This window comes from Grus americana, chromosome 2 (assembly GCF_028858705.1).
Source record: "Grus americana isolate bGruAme1 chromosome 2, bGruAme1.mat, whole genome shotgun sequence".
Lineage (NCBI taxonomy): Eukaryota > Metazoa > Chordata > Aves > Gruiformes > Gruidae > Grus > Grus americana.
This window is the reverse complement of record NC_072853.1, coordinates 145,512,400-145,530,659: the sequence shown is the minus strand read 5'-3', so window position 1 is coordinate 145,530,659 and position 18,260 is coordinate 145,512,400. Positions and strand designations below refer to the sequence as shown.

Here is an 18,260-nt window from a genome sequence, read left to right as displayed (position 1 = left end):
TATGCTTCAACAAACAGGTACAACTATGTTTTTTGTAGAATATACAGAGGACCTCACAGCTACATGAACATTAAGTTTGGTGAGAATAAATAATGTGATATAAGTAGGATACTGTTTCAACGTCTGAAAACATAGTAGTCCCAAATAAATACAGAAAATGAAATCCGAAACCAAGCCTACTTGGACAGCTGGGACTCTAGTCACCTAAAGTATCTACTTTGTAATATGCTTTATTATATTTAAGTATAGAAGAATTTGCCTGTTTTCTCATATATTACCCAATGGATTCATGATATCTCTAACAGTAAACAAAGACCTCTGCCTGGACTAACAGAAAGAAGATTGCAAAAGAGATACTTACAAAAACACAGTTTTATACTTCATGTGTCCATTTACCACTAGATAGGCACCAAAACGGAAACAGCCAGCATAGGTAAAGAACATCATTGCTTGTGAAAGGGCAAAACAAAATCCAAATATATGTGCCTTCTTCACAGAATTTCTGTAAGAAAGAATGCATATTTTCATAAAAATGTGCAATCATACTTAATTCCTAATATGCAAAAAACAGTTAATTGACTTCATATGATACTGTTGTGAATGGGAAGTATATTCATGCTTAAACAACACAATCCCTTGTTTCCTATTAGACTATGTACAAGGGAAAGTTAGTTTTGTTTCCAGAATTTTATTTACTTCTAAGAACAGCTTGGATATGGCTGCAGAAAAAGGTGACACCTTAGCTACTACGCCTAATTATTGTCTTACTATCTCACAGTTTGAGTATTAAAACACTTTAAAGAGCAGAACTATTAGCTCACTTTCAGCCAAAGCCAAATTTTTGTGTAATTTTTTCTTTCCTTCCATTTTTGTGTTAACCAAGCTATTAAACAGTTCAATATTATACACTCGAGAATCTGTTTCTTTTCAATTTAATCAGTCAAAATTCCTTGTTCTAATAAGATTAAGCCTGCACATATGATGCAGAAATTAGACTTTGGATGATGAAACTATGCCTATAACTAAAAGCAAGGCAGAGAGAAAATTTTCTGTAAGTACGAATTCTATCAGGAAAAAAAGAGAGAACATATTTTAACTTTATTGATGCTATTACTAAGCCACAACTGTATGGTTCCTTCTGGAAAAAAACTCAAAACAAAACAAACAGAAGCCAGATTCACAAGGGTGCTTTTTTTGATTAAGAGGCTGTTGCCACTTCTCTTTTACATAGCTGATTTGTGCATTACTCCAGTATAACAGAAGGCCTAAGCTCAATTTTTATAAAATAGAAACTCTTTGCCTCATCAGTAGTTTAACATACACTGAAACATTAACTGAAAAGCACATGTCCTATCTCTTCCAGACAAATTGACCCATAGGGCAATAAGTTCTTATTTATACTAGAACAACATTAAGATGAAAGTCTTGGAGCAATCCCATCAATGTCAACCCTGAGAATGGTTAGGCACCGTCTTCCAACTTGTGAGATACGGACTCAAAACCTAGCGGCCTGAGAAAATAGCTAAAGTAATATCTTTTACATCCTGCACTGTGCTCTAACGACTCAGTTATTATGGTGGATGTATTAGCAGCACCCCGACTTGTCTCCCATCATATCTGTGTACATATGCTGTCATTTCCTTTACTTTTTCTCATGGAAGTCTGAAAACGAAACATTTCATTCTAGAACAACTAAAACTTTATTTGATAGTATCTTCTCAGGTTTTTTACTTTAAGAGTTTTTAATTTTGATTTAGCCCAGGCAGATTTGTATTCCTTTTTTTTTTCTTTCAGTCACAAACAAACAAGTAATTATTCAAATGTTTTCAATCCTATTCATACTTTCAAAAATGGCTTAATGCAATATTCAATTTACTTTAAAAAGTTTTTAATTAAATATCTGAAACACTTCAGATGGGAGGTTAGATTATATGACTTCCAAAGCTCACTTAAAACTAACATTTTTCCAAAGCAAGTGACATTGCAATAGAAGATACCTATATTATCACAGAAAATTAATTAAATCAAAGAACGAAAATGTTGGCTGCTGGTTGCATTTCTTAATTAAAAATATGCAAAATATTTACATTAATTCTGAGGTAATTAAATTATACATTAAATCATACACATGAACAAAAAAAAAAATTCAATGTTAATCCAAGTAAATGTTTGTAATTTATCCCATAATGTAAATATAAGGGGGTTTTAGCTTAGTTATTTTTATTATACCTGTATGGTCCATGCAAATGTTCTCCATACATAAACTCAAATTTTCTTTCTCTGGTCAGACTAACAACAGTTCTAATATTTTCTATGGCTTCTGTCGCAATCTGCAATAGAAACACAAATGTTTTAATCAAAAGTTAAGATTATGTTGCAATTCCTTATTTTAAACTAATAAAAAGAGTCTGCTAGAATATAACTTTATATTTTTCATAATTGTTATTAAACTCATGTACCTTTGACAGCAAAAGTAAGCATTTTACTTTTTTCTTTTCATGACAGTGAGATTTTCTGATGATGCTCAGAATTTTCTGATAAGATCTCTTTAATGTCCTCCAAATAAATAGTGAAAAGCCATTAGACAATAGTGACAATTATGGAGAAGATATTCTATAAGAAAAATGGCAATTTAGCATTCAACTTCCAGTCCCCTGAATTTGGGCTAGAATCAGAATGTCCAGGTTACTTATGTGCCTAGAGCCTAACTTAGATCTCAGCAGTGAATATTTGATCTGATCAATAATACCTTCTTTAAGCATGCAGATTCTTTAGACTTGAGTTATTTGCATACACAAAGGTACATAATAACACTTGAAGGCAGTAGATGCATGCCTATGTGGGAGCAACTGATTCAAGGTTTTTATGTAGTCTGTTAAGTCTATACAGGTGCCCAGAAAGTCTTCCTCAATGACCACATCGTGAAGCTAGGAGCCACTATGATCAATTCAGTCCATATACATGCAGAAGAGGATGATGCTTAGAAACAGCCAACAGAAAACACCTGGAACAATCACATCTCTTCAGACACCGGAACTAGTGCTGCATCCCTCTACAGACCTCTGGTTGAAACACTGGGCTTGAGTCCATGACCTACAGATTGCCTTCAGTGCAACATGTGGTATGTTGGCCTCAACTGCTGTTGTTCTTGGAGGGCAGGGATTCCCACGTGTATTGTATTATACCTGACAAACCTATAGGGATGGATGTTTTCAATTTCCTGATTTATCTCAAGTAGTATTAAACACCTATATCGAGGCTCTATTCAGTTGCCAACCAGTCTCATTTCTAAGGATAGGTGTTTAGCAGGAGAGCTCACTTATGAGCATAGATACTGTACAAATGCACGGTAATGAATTTATGTTTATAACTTAAAGAACTGTATGTACAAGGAAGTATACATTAGCAGGAAATGAATACAGACAATATCAACAGTAATGTAGCTAGACTTTTGTAGACTTTGTCTACAAAAGACCCTCAAGGCTTTAAGATATTTTGCTGAAATATACATTTCATGCTTTATGCTATTAGTCTAAGAAAGGCCATAAGGTACAGTCATTTGGTGTATTGCATGGCTATTTTCCATAAAGCTCTTTGAGAACCAGTGCTTTGGAGCACTGTGCTTCTCTGGACCTAGTTCTTTGAACTCCCTGTTTCCAGCTCATGCCTAGAAGTCAGCAAAGTCCTTGTTCTGCACAAAGCTTTGTGAACTGAGCAGGAGAGAAGCATGAGCATTTTAAATAAGTCATTGTACTACAAGAGGACTGTCACACTCATTTCAGTGCCTGGTAAAATTATGGAGAGTGTTATTCTGGGAGTTATTGAAAAAAACACTTGAGACACAATGCAGTCATTGGTCATAGCCTGCACAGATTCACGATGGGGAAGTCCTGTTTAACTAACTTAATTTCCTTTTATGACAAGGTCACCCACCTAGTTGACCAAGGAAAGCCAGTAGATGTGGGGGTTTTTATTTTAGCAAAGCTTTTGATACTGTATTTCACACTATCCTTCTGGACAAAATGTCCATCATACAGCTAGACAAGTGCATAACAATTGGCTGACGGGTCAGGCTCAAAGCGTCATAGTAAATGGGGTTACATCAGGCTGGCAGCCAGTCACTAGTGGGGTTCCTGAGGGCTCAACTTTAGTGTCAGTGCTCTTTGATGTTGTTATAAATGACCTGGATGCGGGAGTCAAATGTACACTAAGTAAGTTTGGCAATGATACTAAATTAGGAGGACTCCCTCAAGCTAGAGAGGCCCTCCAGAGAGATCTGGATAGACTAGAGAGCTCGGCAATTACCAACTGTATGAAATTTAACAAGAGCAAGTGCTGGATTCTGCACCTGGGACAGGGTAATCCTGGTTATACATACAAATTGGATGAGAAACTGCAGAGCAGCCCCGCAGAAAGAGATCTGGAGGTTTGGGTTGATGGCAAGTTGAATATGAGTCAACTGTGTGCCCTGGTAGCCAAAACAGCCAATCATGTCCTGGGGTGCATTAAGTACAGCATAGCTAGGCGGGTCAAGGGAGGTGATTGTCCCAGTCTACACTGCACTGGTGTGGCCCCACCTTGAGTACTGAGAGCAATTTTGGGTGCCTCAATATAAGAAGGACATCAAACTATTAGAGTGTGTCCAAAGGAGGGTGACCGAGATGGTGAAAGGTCTCAAGGGCAGCAATTATGAGGAGTGGCTGAGGTCACTTGGTTTGTTCAACTTGGAGGAGAGAAGGCTGAAGAGTGACCTCATTGCAGTCTACAGCTTCCTCAAGGGGGGCAGTGGAGGAGGAGGTGCTGATCTCTCTCTGGTGACCAGTGACAGGACACGAGGAAATGGAATGAAGCTGCATCAGAGAAAGTTCAGATTGGACATTAGGAAAAGGTTCTTCACTGAGAGGGTGGTCAGTCACTGGAACAGGCTCCCCAGGAAAGTGGTCACAGCACCAAGCCTGTCAGAGTTCAAGGAGCATCTGGACGATGCTCTTAGTCCTATGGTTTAGTTCCAGGTAGTCCTGTGAGGAGCAGGGAGTTGGACTTGATGATCCTTATGGGCCCCTTCCAATGTGAGATATTCTATGATTCTGATTCTATGAACAGAATGAAATTCTACTCTGAAAAGTGATCCTGTATATTATGTCTTACAGGACACCAGAGTTATGGCAATTCACCATACAGTTCAAATGCCTACAGTTTAAAACAGAAAAAGAAATAACCTCCATACCTTGCTACTTTTTTCTAAGTTAAACCACAGACCTGAAAGCGTTTTTCTTCATGAACTGTTACCAAAGATTTTTAAACTGTGGTACTGTTATCTTTGTTCTAAAATACAGGGATATAATTATCTTATAGCTGCAGTAATGCTTGTGCCACTGTTTGAAAATTTGCATATAATTGACTAACTCATTGATTTGAATGTAATACACAATGTTAATAATAACAATGAAATTAAATAAATTTTATTTTTCATAGTTATATTGTCTCAACAATACTTAAAGAGGTAGGCTCTTTTTCTATTAGTAAAGTAAGTTCCACCAGTCTTTGCAGAAAGCCAATTTTCCAGGTAGAACCCCATTTTCATTGAAGAAAACTGATTTTTTTTTTTAATGGTAATTTAATAAAATGCCTACAGTCTAGTGCTTGCTTAGGTGGCTTTGAGAGAGGAAACACACATTGCTAAGAAAAGAAAGTATTTTCTCCAGCTTTTCCAAAAAATCATAAATTTTTGTAACACCTGTGCTAATTCTTCAGAATCTGCTGCAGTAAGAAAGTCTCTAGTGCCTATTCCAAGAATTGCCAACTTTTTTCTGTCATATCTTACAACAAAACAATATGAAATAAATTTTCCCCCATTAGAAAGAAGAAGCAGAAGAAATGTAGTCAGTGTAGTCAGTTGAAAGGAAAGGAAATGCATCCTTTGGCTTGTACAAAAAAGCCCACGGAAAGATCATTACTCAGAATTTTCTGTGGACTTGGAGGGACAAAAATGCTTTTGAGCAGCTTTATCTACAGACATGATGGAAGGAAATAAAACCCACTTAGTAAATAGGAGTTACTGAGAGGGTTGTTCAGATCCAGATTAAGACACTTGAATTTAGGTGTCTATGCTACTAGTGTAGTCAATGGCTACCTGTTCAACAGAACTAGAAAGCAATTCATCTGCCTAGGCACTATGTGCCTACCTCAACTCTTGTTGACTGGAGTTGCCCACACGCAGGTGGTTTGTGCCATTGGAGATGCTCTAGGATACTCAAAACATTTGGGTAAGGCACAGCACATGCGACATAGAACATAGAGCAGACCCATACCCTTCTGAAATGGCAGCTGAAGGCCACCCAGACACTATGGCATCTCCAATAACTATAAAGGGGACATTAGACTGCTAGCACATATGCAGACACATACATTTAGACATGAAATCTGAAGATAAATACCGTTCCTTGTGTGCATGGCCTTAGATAAATGATTTTCTTCTCAACGACTTTTAAAACCAGTAGGACATAGGAATGTATTTTAGGAAAGTTTTACCTTGAAGAAAGCAATATGTGGGAAGTGATGAAATAGTTGTACTGTCCCAAAAGGATTTTTGGAATGAAGTGATATTAAATGCCTTCATCTAATTTCTTAATCAAGAGTCTAGCCTTCTCACTTTTCAGTTCTCATCTTTCTCTTCCACTCAAGAAAAACACGAATGGCAAACAGATTCACAAACTAGTGGATAAATACATATTATCTCTGCAAACATTGATAAGATGAAAAAGAAAAAAAAAAAGCAAAAAAAAAGCAGTACATTATATGTAAGAAAGATGACATGCCAAAAAGGTATGACACAAAAGAAAAAAGAGAATGGCAAAATGAAGAGGGTTGCAAAATAAAGAAGATAGAGATGATCAGAACAGGAAGGAAAAAAGAATGTGCCTGAATAGTGCTTAGCACATTCTGGGATTTATAAATTATAAAAATAAGTATCAGTTAATAACATAAGTCTTCAATTATTTTGAAGAGGTGTTATGCTCTGTAGGTCTACTAGCATAACTACATAGAGTCTGGCTGTCTCTGGAAGTTATAATATTATATGTTCTGTATTTGGAAGTAATACATCCATCAACAATGCTTTGGTAAACATGACTTTATACATTACACAGAAATAGATAAACTTCTCTAGACCCACCTTTCCTGCAGTTTCCAGCTCTTGTTTATCTTTTTCAGCATGCCCAGCCAACATCTTCATTTCAATCATTCCTGCCACTGCAATGATTGGCACAACAGCTAAAAGAAGCAAGGTCAGCTGCCAGCCATAAATTAATGATATAATAATTCCAGTCCCCAGGTTAGCTACATTTTGGGCAATTAATGCCAGTCTGGCACCAGTTGCCTGGAGAAAGAAAAAAGACATTTCTTGCTAAAGTAACTGCATCTTAAATAAAGAAAGCATTTCCACCTATAATTTTCCTCATACTCAAAACACTATTTAAAAAGTCTTAACTCAGTTTTGCTATTTTTCAAAATAGGAGTTTCTTAAATGATTTTGTAAAAAATTGTCTCGATCACATTTAATTCTTCTCTCCCCATATTCTGATTACTTAAATTTGCACTGCAATTTCTAAATTCTGCTCTTGAAGCTGAACAGACTTTAAGCATATTATATATTTTTATTTACAGCTAAACATTAAAATCTGTCACATTTTGTTGATCATACAGCTAGCTTTATAAGTCATCATATAGAGCCCAATGAAGAAATGAAATGTTTAACTTAAAGAAAAAGATACTACAGAATTGCTCAGAAAAATTCAGAAAAAAAAGCACATAACTTCATGTAGCAGTAAAAATTTACTTAATCATACACAAATTCATACATTCAGCGCTCTTTAGCCTAATATTACAGACTCCTGAAAGTCCACAAATTACTTGTAAAGAATCTCCAAAAAGTAACAACGAAAAGCAAGTCTATTGCTACTGTGTCTAATTTTTTTCATGTAAGGAATCTGTACAATCAAAAAATAGTAGGAGGTCATAAACTGGACAAATTTAGACACAGATTTTTAGGTAAATAAGATGCCTCTAAATAGACATCTTAGATAAAGAGATTCCCAATGAATTTGTTTAATAACGAAGATCAAAATACAGCACAGTAGTAAACTTAAAAAAAGGTTTACTTGGAAATTATTTTGTACACATATATTACCATCATTGTTATAAAACATCAGTGCATTCTATACCAGCTATTGTTTTACAGTAAATTTTAGTTGTCAAAGTCAAGACTGTTAGCCAACGAGTCAAATCCAAGCTGCGACTTCACTAGATACTAAACAATACATGAAAAATTCCAAACCAAAATTTTACTTACTCCTTTCACTTGTGAGGCATCATTAGCAAGTCTTGTAGTTAATGCTCCAGTGCTATTTTTAGAATTATCAAACCAGCCTATGTCCTACAATAAGAAACATTTTTCTTAGGACCAGTTTTTGGACATTTCATATAGACCGCAAAGTAAAACCGAGGTCTACCTAATATAACTGAGTTCAGTGTCAGAAGACTGTGTATGTGGCAGTGCATCAGTTCTGCATATATAATTAAGTCTAATTCCTTCATTGCACAATGAATATTTTTAGGAAAAACGTGTATGCTTGTGGATGATCTGATGCGTACCCTGTCACTGCTGAGAAGGAAGAAGAGCAGCCTGGGAGATTCCCAAAACTAAAATCTACCCTCTCCCACCACTGCTGAATCTGCATCTCCCTGGAGGAGATGACTTTTCAGTCACACTCCTTCACAATTGCAAAGCTGTTTGGGGATGAATTAAGTGTAAAGCATTTTCAAGGTAAAAACTCCCAATTCATTCCTTTGTTTCTCCCCAGACTGAAGAGGCTTACTTGTTTACTTGGAAACTATGAGACAAAAAAAAAAAAAAAAAAACACCACAAAAAAACCCCAGAAAAACCCAAACTGGTCTATCTGGTCAAAGTCAATTGTTGGAGTCAGGTACGCAGTTTATAATTTATTCTCCATGTGACCAAATGTCTGATTTAAACTTTCCTGTGTAATATGCACTGAATGAAGACCTAGTGATGTAGTACAGGCATTTGTGACCCCAAGACTCAATTGTAAGATTGCTCTTTCATTAGGTTTTCAGTGAAGCTAATCTATAAATCATAGTTTTTCAGACTACAACAGCTTTCTGTCTGCATTGCAAATAGTCATGTTCGCATGAATCAAATTCTGTGTCTACATGTAGCTTTATGTGCGAGACATAAAACCCTAGAAACATTATATTATGTATTTGAAAATCTAAAATACTGACCCTGAAATCATGTAAGATTAAGGCCAATTTAGATAACTACATGAATTACTTAAAACACTATGAAATATTTATATTTTAATTCTCTGAAAGTGGCTTTAGATTTAAGTATACAATCTCACTATTGTATTAACAAACAACAATTATAGATTTGGGAACTCTCTGAAAGAGACCTTCAATAAATAAATAAAAACATATCTGTACATATTACAATTTAAATCTGACATTTGAACTAAGAGTTACAATTTAAGTTGCATTGCGTCACATTTATTTAGGGGAAGAAGGGCACCAAGAAAGTAAAGCAGACAAATGAACACATAATGGGATACTGCTGGTGCACATCAACTTGTCGGGCCATAGCAACTTGGCTGTAAATCTACGTCTTTGCAAGAAGTACATAAAAAGCTATTGTACTTGTACTGATTTAAGACTGTCCCTCTAAGGATACTTTGCTTAACCACATGTAACTAACCAAATTGGTTTCTAGACTGATTTAAAGAATCTCCTCTGTAGACAAGTCATAATACAACAGAATAATGTAGAATACAGTTATTTTATGATATCTATAATATTAATTATTTTTAAAACCCTGGAAATCAAAATATTTTATTACCTGTCTAAGCATTGCTTTAAATGCCATGAATCGAAGCCTCATTGTAAGAATTTCTCCAGCTTTGCCAAATGTGAAACCCTATTTGAGAAAAGGTACAATGCTTAGCACAGTACTACATTTTTTTTGTGTTTATTCAATAAATATTTTAGATGCATTGTCTCTACAATGTCAAAGTACAAAATATTGCAGTCCTGATGGCACAAGGCAAATGTAAAAACAGGTTTAATCGTCCTAAATTCTAGTATGTTCACAGTACAGACATTCAAATATTATTTCTCAAAAAAATATATGGAGCACAGCAATATTTCCCAGCACTGCCTCACCAGCATGCTTCAAGGAAAGGATCCTAATTAACCCTTTGACTTCATTTTCACCTGAGTTGACTTAAGTCAGATTTAAACAAGTGGCTTTTAGGCCACTTGTTTTAGCTTATAGTCTTCATAAGGTAATCTGGGTTCATTGAAGTCAAATGCAAATTTCCCATTGACTCCAATGGAATTAAGATTTCTTCCCTGAAATCCTAACACAAACTGACATAGCTATCAGCAGTAATACATAAGTGATGTTTTATAACCAATTGAACATATTTTTAGCCAGATACATGAATCAATTTAACAAGACACAAAAAGGAATATGCTGGTTAAAATGTTGGGAAGACACACTCTTCCTAAATTTTAGTATGACATCAGTGTTTGTAATTACCTTTGTTTAGCTCACTACCACCTTTATGTGATTACAAATATTAATTGTTTGGAACCCACATTTGTGAAATTGAACACTCTTAAAATAAAAACCACAGATACAACTGTACTATGTGATACTAAGAAAAATTACTATGGCATATTCCAAACAGCATATATTTCTCTGTTAACTTTGATCATTATCTTTGCTGTGCTCCTATACTGTCAGTAAATTTGCACAAGTATGTGACAGAAAAAAATCACTGAAGACCATCAGAGAACGAGCATTATATAAAGACATTATAGGAATGTTTTACATTTTTTTTCATTCTCCCTAATTTGGAGGTGTTACATCTCAATGAACTCTTCCCACTCTTATTTAAAATATTATCTGAATGTATGACAGCAAACCTGTCATAGCCATTTACAACTCAATCTTCTGTGCTCAAGGCTTTCTTGCATGTATGAGCAACAAGACAATTCTTTAAATAAACCAGGAGGTTTTTGCAAGAGACTGTTTATGCTGCTATCCCAAGTGTATTTTATTATTTCACTGTGTAGGCTCATTTAATGGATAAAGCTATACAATCATATTCAGAAATTATAAACCAGACTATATATGGAAATATTTAAATCCCAAAGTTTGCACCTATATGATTACTACCTTTTTTTTTTCTTTTTACTGTGGCACTGTTGTAGCAGTTAGATACATATAAGAATTAGGGTAAAGTTAAAATACTTTTTGTTGTAAAAGTTGAGATGGCTATAGAGATCAGTGAGAGCAGGGGATGGGGTATTGTTGTTCAACCATTAGTATTTAAGCAGGGGGAGCCGAATACCAGCATGATGGGTGTTACTTGAGGAACTGAGCCTGGGAATCTTTGGGGGGCTCACATAAGACTTGAATGGGGAAAGGGTTAGGGGAGTAAAAAATTGGAGAGCTAAGGCAGGAGACTGGTAGATTTGCAATTACTAACAGATTCAAATAAGAGGGCTTGAGGGTGAGAAGGAAGTGGTATAGTGCAAAGGCTGGAGGGTTGGTTGTTAGATGGCAATGGAAAAAAGAGTGAGAGAATCCAGAGTTTCATGCTGAGATGTGTTTGACTGCTAAAGAATAGGGGAAGTTCTGAAGTTAACAGGTCAGAATAGGTTAGAAGGTCTCTAACACATGAGAAGCTCGAGGTCAAAAAAGATACAATTCAGCACAAGGCACATCTAGAACCATAAATGTGGCTTCTGGTTTGAGTGGGAGACATGTATTAAGAAGATATACTAAAAATGTGTATTTCAGAACTGATTTCTAAAACATGATGAACAATTATAGTAAAGCTAAAATAATAAAACATACCTGAAAAAAGAAAGTAAAAAAGGAAATGATCCCAAGTACTAAAAACAGCACTGAATATAAATTGCTCTTTTGTCTTAAAATGGTGGAGTCATCACCTGAAAAAATCTAGAAAATAATATTAAAACCAACATTTTTTAAAAATCATCTAAAATACTCCCATACTTCTCAACAACTGTTTGGTAGTCATTTGCATTCATATAAAATCTGAGCATATGTTACATACATTTATAGGTATAACGAGCAAATTTCAGGTTGTAGCAAGATTTTTAGGATTCTGTAAATCTCATAATTCTTCAGATTTTTGTAACAGTGCTTTATCCACTCCTCAGCTTCATTATGCAGTGATTGCTTAAGACCTGGTTTTATTAGAAATAAATTATGTAGGCTTTGTAGGTTTTTTTGCATATTTTATTCAAACTTACCCCTATAATTTCTGAAAATATGATTGCAAATCCAGGTTGTAAAGCTCCATTGATAATTGCACATAAAGTTCCAGCTACAAAGTATGGCCATTCAGTTTTGTTCAACTTCATAATTTTCAGAAATGAAGCTGGAGGTAATTCTTCATTCTACAAAATGAGAATTCTGTTAGGACAAGCATGTATGTATTTGGAGAAATATGGAGAAAAAGAGAGATTAATAGTCAATTTCCTACTCCCAGAATCTACTCAGGGGAAGTAAAAATGTGTACCTTTTAATAACATGAACAATTAACTGATTGTACATTTCCTTTTATTATTTTAATACAAGGAAGAAAGAGCTGGTAGAATATATCTACAGCTCTTGTCATCATATTTTAGTTTATCTATTTCATTTTCATTGATCAATATTCTTGGTATTGCTCAATGGTGACTGAAGTATTCATTCTGGACATATTGTTGAGTGTAATCCATGACTAGATTAATTCAATTGTTCATTAAGCAATTTATAACGGCAAAGTATTTGCTGCAAATATGAATGTAATCATATTTGTTGTATGGTTTTTTGGTAAGGTTTGTTGTAAGAGCTGTATGTTGGACCAAATGTTCTGTTTCGGATACAAAAATGAATGTTTAACCTGTATAGACTATATTGGTATGCTATGCAAATATATGTAAGTATACTTCTTTTATAGCAAATTGATTTTCAAAAATAAACTCATCCTTGTTATAGATTTTTAAAGTCCCATTTTATTTGTATAATTATTCATGGCGAGAATAACAAAACAAATTACGAATATTATCAGTCAAAGGCTATTCAGAATTAGAAAATTCTAATGTTTTTTTCAACCCTAGCAAATGCCTCCTTCTTCTTCTACCTTTCTGGAGCAAGAGAATGAATTTAATTTTAACATACTTAGTTGAAAGGAATCAAAGTTCACTAATAACTCTGCAAAGATACTTACAGGTGAACTAGTTTTCTCATTAGGATCGTCATTTTGTGCTCCTGGCTTTTTCAAGCTTCTCCGAGTTGATCGTCTTCTCAATCCTTTTGTTAAGGAGTCCTCAAATTCTGTTTCAGATTCACTTTTTTTGTCAGTAAGTGCATTCTCATCTTTTTCTGATGGAACTTCAGCTTCTATTGCCTAAAAGAGGGAAGAACATGATGCTAGGATTAATTATACATATATTACTTTGAACTTTCATAATTATGAGGTAATCAAAGTAAAAGTAACTTTGATTGTTTCAGTGGAAAGAGATATGGGGAAAACAATACATAATCTATCAAGCAGATATGAAAATCTGTATTATATTTGAGTAGATCTCTATCTTCAGAGCTTGATTCATACATAAAAGTCTCCTACCTCTCAAGAAAATACTTATACTAAGTGGAGAGCAGAGGAGTGGAAGTAGCTGCTCTTTTTTTATGAATTAACTCCTAACGGAGTTTTGAATTGAGTGTAAACCATTTGCACGCACTGTTGATTCATGAAGTGAGAAAAAAATTACCTCTGTTTAGTGTAGAACTCTTAACAATTCTTGACTTTAAATGTAATAAGGAAGTTCAGGATGGAACAGGTCAAAAAGAGATTTTGACTGAAAAATCTGAAGAGTTTGGAAAAAAGTCCTACTTTTGGTGATAATTTTGCCAGTCTGTTTGACAGAATAATAAATGCCTACCCACCACTGAGGTATTTAATAGTAACTGGATTCAAAGTTGCCTTCAACTTGTATTTTTTTTCAGAAAGTTTTTATTTCTTACTGCTTTTTGTACCACTAATTAAAAGAACTTTTCTGGCTTTCTTTCCATTTTGTTGTTTTCCATTATTTTTTATTTTCTTTCTGTTTTATATTTCCTAATTTTTCCCATTGTCTCATTTGCTTGAATACAAAGTTACTTTGAATCTAAGGTGACCAAATGCATTCGCATAGTTATTTTATGAAGAAATGTTTTAATTGGCCTAGTTTACTCTTTTCAGTCTGACATACTGAGATAGTTTCAGTTTCTTTAATGGGCGTGGTAGTTATGCAGTGAAACACCACTGACACAGAGGCTACAGTGATCCTCAGCTACAATCTAACTATCACATGGGCTATTGGGATGTACCAAAGTATTTTCTTCTTCACTTAATAACTAATCTGTTTCTGATATTTATATTAATCTCCAATCTCTTTGTTTCTGGCTACATAACTTCAAATGTGTACATATTTTGGCACTCAGCCTAGCTAGATTATTTTTCTTTTTCTCCTATTCCTCCACTTTTTAATCTTTAGAAATAAATTCAATATGAAGGATTATAATTAAACAGTTTAAAATATCCATGCTCTATTCCTCCAGTATCAGTTATTTTACCTTTTATCATAGGCTAAGAAAAAGCAATGGAATAGAAAACTACTATAGTCAGCTGCTCTACATTACCTGCATAAAAGGAAAATATAAAATAATATTTTAAGTTTAAATCCCTAGAGGATTAAAAATGTACTATCTTGGGTTTCAGTAGGTATCAAAACCAGTGGTCTTCTCTCTCAAATTACTGCTCTCCCTTCAAAGCACATTTTTTTTTGCTCTTAATGAAATAAGCTGCAGAATTCCCCATACTTTTGATAGCATACAATAACTATGGGCATGGAATACAAAAAAAGAAAATGAAGCAACAGCTAGCAAGAGAAAAGTACCTGCATGTTAACGAGTTTATAGTAGATTCCCTTTCTCTCAAGCAATTTCAAATGATTCCCTTGTTCTGTTATAACTCCACCTTCAAACACAGCTATAAGATCTGCATTTCGGACTGTTGACAGTCGATGAGCTACTACAACTGTGGTGCGTCCTTCCCTTGCCTAGAAATAACAATATTTAATATGACTATTTCTAAGTATATTCAAAAATTGTTCATCTTCATATTATAGTTGAATAAAACCTAAGGGAAACATTAAAATTGTTCACAGCAAAATATAACTTTAAAAAAAATTAAAAAGATATTTCAATGAGCACCTTAAAACAGAAATAAACCTTAAATAACCTTAAAATTTTAAATATGCTGAAAGTTTGTATATTTAAACCCATAGTTGTTAATTTAAACCTTAAAATCTGTGAAGGATAGTTTATACTCAGAAGCATTAGAAAATATTTCACATTGACATTTTAAAAGTTCAGTGTTCTAAGCTCTAAGTCATTGCCAACTCAAGTAGCTTCATTGAAAACAAAATTGTCTACAATTCCATGTGAAATACATTTCAACTAACTACTTATCTTTGGATACTTATAAGCCTATCACACATAATGTAGCAAATGTTACAGCTTGCTGTTTTAATTACCAGGCTGTAGTAAAATGATCAAGCAACGTCTAGTTTAAATAATCAAAGTAATGATCTCAAGCAGTAGAACTTTGTTGGAACCTGAATGGAGTTCATCTTCAGTGATGTCTCTCAAGGGTCCATACTGGGACCTATACTTTTTAATATCTTCATCATTGACACAGATAAATGGGATTGAGTGCACACTCAGCAAGTTTGCAGATGACACCAAGCTGAGTGGTGCAGTTGATTCACTTGATGGAAGAGATGGCATCCAGAGGGACCTAGACAGGCTTGAGGAGTGGGCACGTGTGAACCTCATGAAGTTCAACAAGGCTAAGCGGAAGGTCCTGCACCTGGGTCAGCACAATCCTCAATATCAATACAGAACGGGGGATGAATAGATTGAGAGCAGCCCTGAGGAGAAGCACTTGGGAATACTGGTGGATAAAAATTGGACATGAGCTGACAATGTGCGCTTGCAGCCCAGAAAGCCAACAATATCCTAGGCTGCATCAAGAGAGGCATGGCCAGCAGGTCAAGGGAGGTGACTCTCCCCCTCTACTCTGCTCTCATGAGACCCCACCTGGAGTACTGCATCCAGCTGTGGGGTCCCCAACATAAGACAGACATGGACTTGTTAGAGGGGGTCCAGAGGGGGGCCACAAAAATAATGAGAGGGCTGAAAGATCTCTCCTATGAAGAAAGCCTGATTGAGTTGGGGGTGTTCAGCCTGGAGTGGTGAAGGCTTCAGGGAGACATTATTGTGGCCTTTCAGTATATAAAGGGGGCTTATAAGAAAGGTGTAGAGAGACTTTTTACCAGGGCATGTAGTGACAGGACAAGGGGTAATAGTCTTAAACTGAAGGAAGGTAGACTTAGATTAGATATTAGGAATAAATTCTTCACTTTGAGGGTGGTGATGCACTGGAACAGGTTGCCCAGAGAAGTTGTGGATTCCCCATCATTGGAAGTATTCAAAGTCAGGTTGGACAGGCCTTTGAACAACCTGATCTAGTGAAAGATGTCCCTGCCCATGGCAGAGGCATTTAACTAGGTGATCTTTAAAGTTCCTTCCAACCCAGACTATTCTATGATTCTATGATTCCCTAGGTCTTCTGCAAAGTTTTATGAGGATCCAAATTTATAAGATAATGTAACCAAGAAAAGCTAGACAAATAACTTCTCTATTAAATGTATTTTCATTAATAATTCTCCTCAAACTGTCTTTCTCTATCCAACAGCAGCAGGAAGCATTACATTACTCCAGCAGAATCCAACTGAGTAAATTCAGAATATCATTTGGCGGTACAGCCCCAGTATGAATATAGAGACTCCTAAGTTGCACCAAGATCAGCTGTCCCTTAGTGAGACAGGTCTACACTCTGAACAAAACAAGCACCTAGAAGCAGTCATGTTAACTGATGCAAATGTTTCCTTGGAATGCTTCCTGCCAAGTCACTGCTACAATCACTTAAAACATACTGGTAGTGCTTACCTTGTCTGTCAGAGTTCAACACAAGTTAAGTAGGTGACTGACAACAATATGCATGTCTGTAAGACAGATAATTGCAGGGGATGGTGTTTAAACCAAGAAAATGTTGATTTAAGCTTAATAATGCAGAAAATATAATTCCATCTTCTCACTTGAAACGAGATTCCTCTCTGTAATACCTGCAGGATCTCAAAATTCTCTGTACAGAGAAAATTGGTCAAATCCAAGTTTACATTTTGTGTTTTAAGAGTCTCTATTTCTTGCAGCTCTTTCAACAAATGTCTGCAAAAAAAGGAAATACTACACTCCTGCTTACCTGCTTCATTTTAGAACACTACTGACCTTGTCCAGTGCTGCCTGCACAATTGATTCACTCTCAGTATCCAAAGCTGATGTTGCCTCATCAAGCAGAAGAATTTTAGGATTGCGAACCAGAGCTCGGGCAATTGCTATTCTTTGCTTCTGGCCTCCACTCAGCTGTGCCCCTCTTTCTCCAACCACTGTTTCAAACTTCTACAAGACAACCACACACATTTCTACAACACTCAGCGGCACAGACATTTCACCAAAGAAAGGCAGCGTAAAGAAAAGGCACATCGGTGTCAGTAGCTCTGGCAGCATTTTCTCCTTCCTCTAAAACACTACAGGATAAACACACACTTGGATATACCTGTCTAATTGTCTGTGTCCTTGGAATTCTACTAGTTCTTTAAATACTCATCAAGTCATGACCTAAAGATTTAAAGTTAACATTATTCTCTAAGTTATGAGGAAGCTCTGCATAGCTCTGCTTAGCCACAGCTCTGGAAAACAGCTTCCTCGGTTTATAAGGAACTATTTGGCACAAGAAAGTTTAGGAGAAGTTATTTCAGCAGGGCAGCTGGTTTGCTTACATTGGGTAGCTTCATGATGAACTCATAAGCATTTGCTTCCTTGGTAGCTTTTTCAATCTCTTCCATGGTGACATCCTCACGGCCATAACGAATATTTTCTGCAATGGTAGTAGCAAAGAGCACGGGCTCCTGATTCACCACGCCAATAATCTCCCGCAGATATCTTACATTTAAGGTCTTAATATCCTGCCCATCAATGGTAACCTAAACAAAAGAA

At 35.6% G+C, this 18,260-nt stretch overlaps 1 protein-coding gene across 4 annotated transcripts in view; it reads right to left on the bottom strand.

Annotated features, from left to right (window-relative positions):
- The window catches only part of LOC129202187 (ATP-dependent translocase ABCB1-like), a 60,359-nt gene that overhangs the window by 9,913 nt on the left and 32,186 nt on the right, over nucleotides 1-18,260 (bottom strand). For all 4 annotated transcript variants that reach the window (XM_054814425.1, XM_054814426.1, XM_054814424.1 and 1 more), the window contains 11 exons: nucleotides 18,044-18,247; nucleotides 17,493-17,663; nucleotides 15,038-15,199; nucleotides 13,327-13,506; nucleotides 12,365-12,511; nucleotides 11,943-12,047; nucleotides 9,915-9,992; nucleotides 8,351-8,434; nucleotides 7,175-7,378; nucleotides 2,230-2,330; nucleotides 362-502 (listed from right to left, as the gene is read on the bottom strand). In XM_054814425.1, the coding sequence (XP_054670400.1) occupies nucleotides 362-502; nucleotides 2,230-2,330; nucleotides 7,175-7,378; nucleotides 8,351-8,434; nucleotides 9,915-9,992; nucleotides 11,943-12,047; nucleotides 12,365-12,511; nucleotides 13,327-13,506; nucleotides 15,038-15,199; nucleotides 17,493-17,663; nucleotides 18,044-18,247 (1,577 nt within the window). The remainder of the gene's footprint in view (nucleotides 1-361; nucleotides 503-2,229; nucleotides 2,331-7,174; nucleotides 7,379-8,350; nucleotides 8,435-9,914; nucleotides 9,993-11,942; nucleotides 12,048-12,364; nucleotides 12,512-13,326; nucleotides 13,507-15,037; nucleotides 15,200-17,492; nucleotides 17,664-18,043; nucleotides 18,248-18,260) is intronic.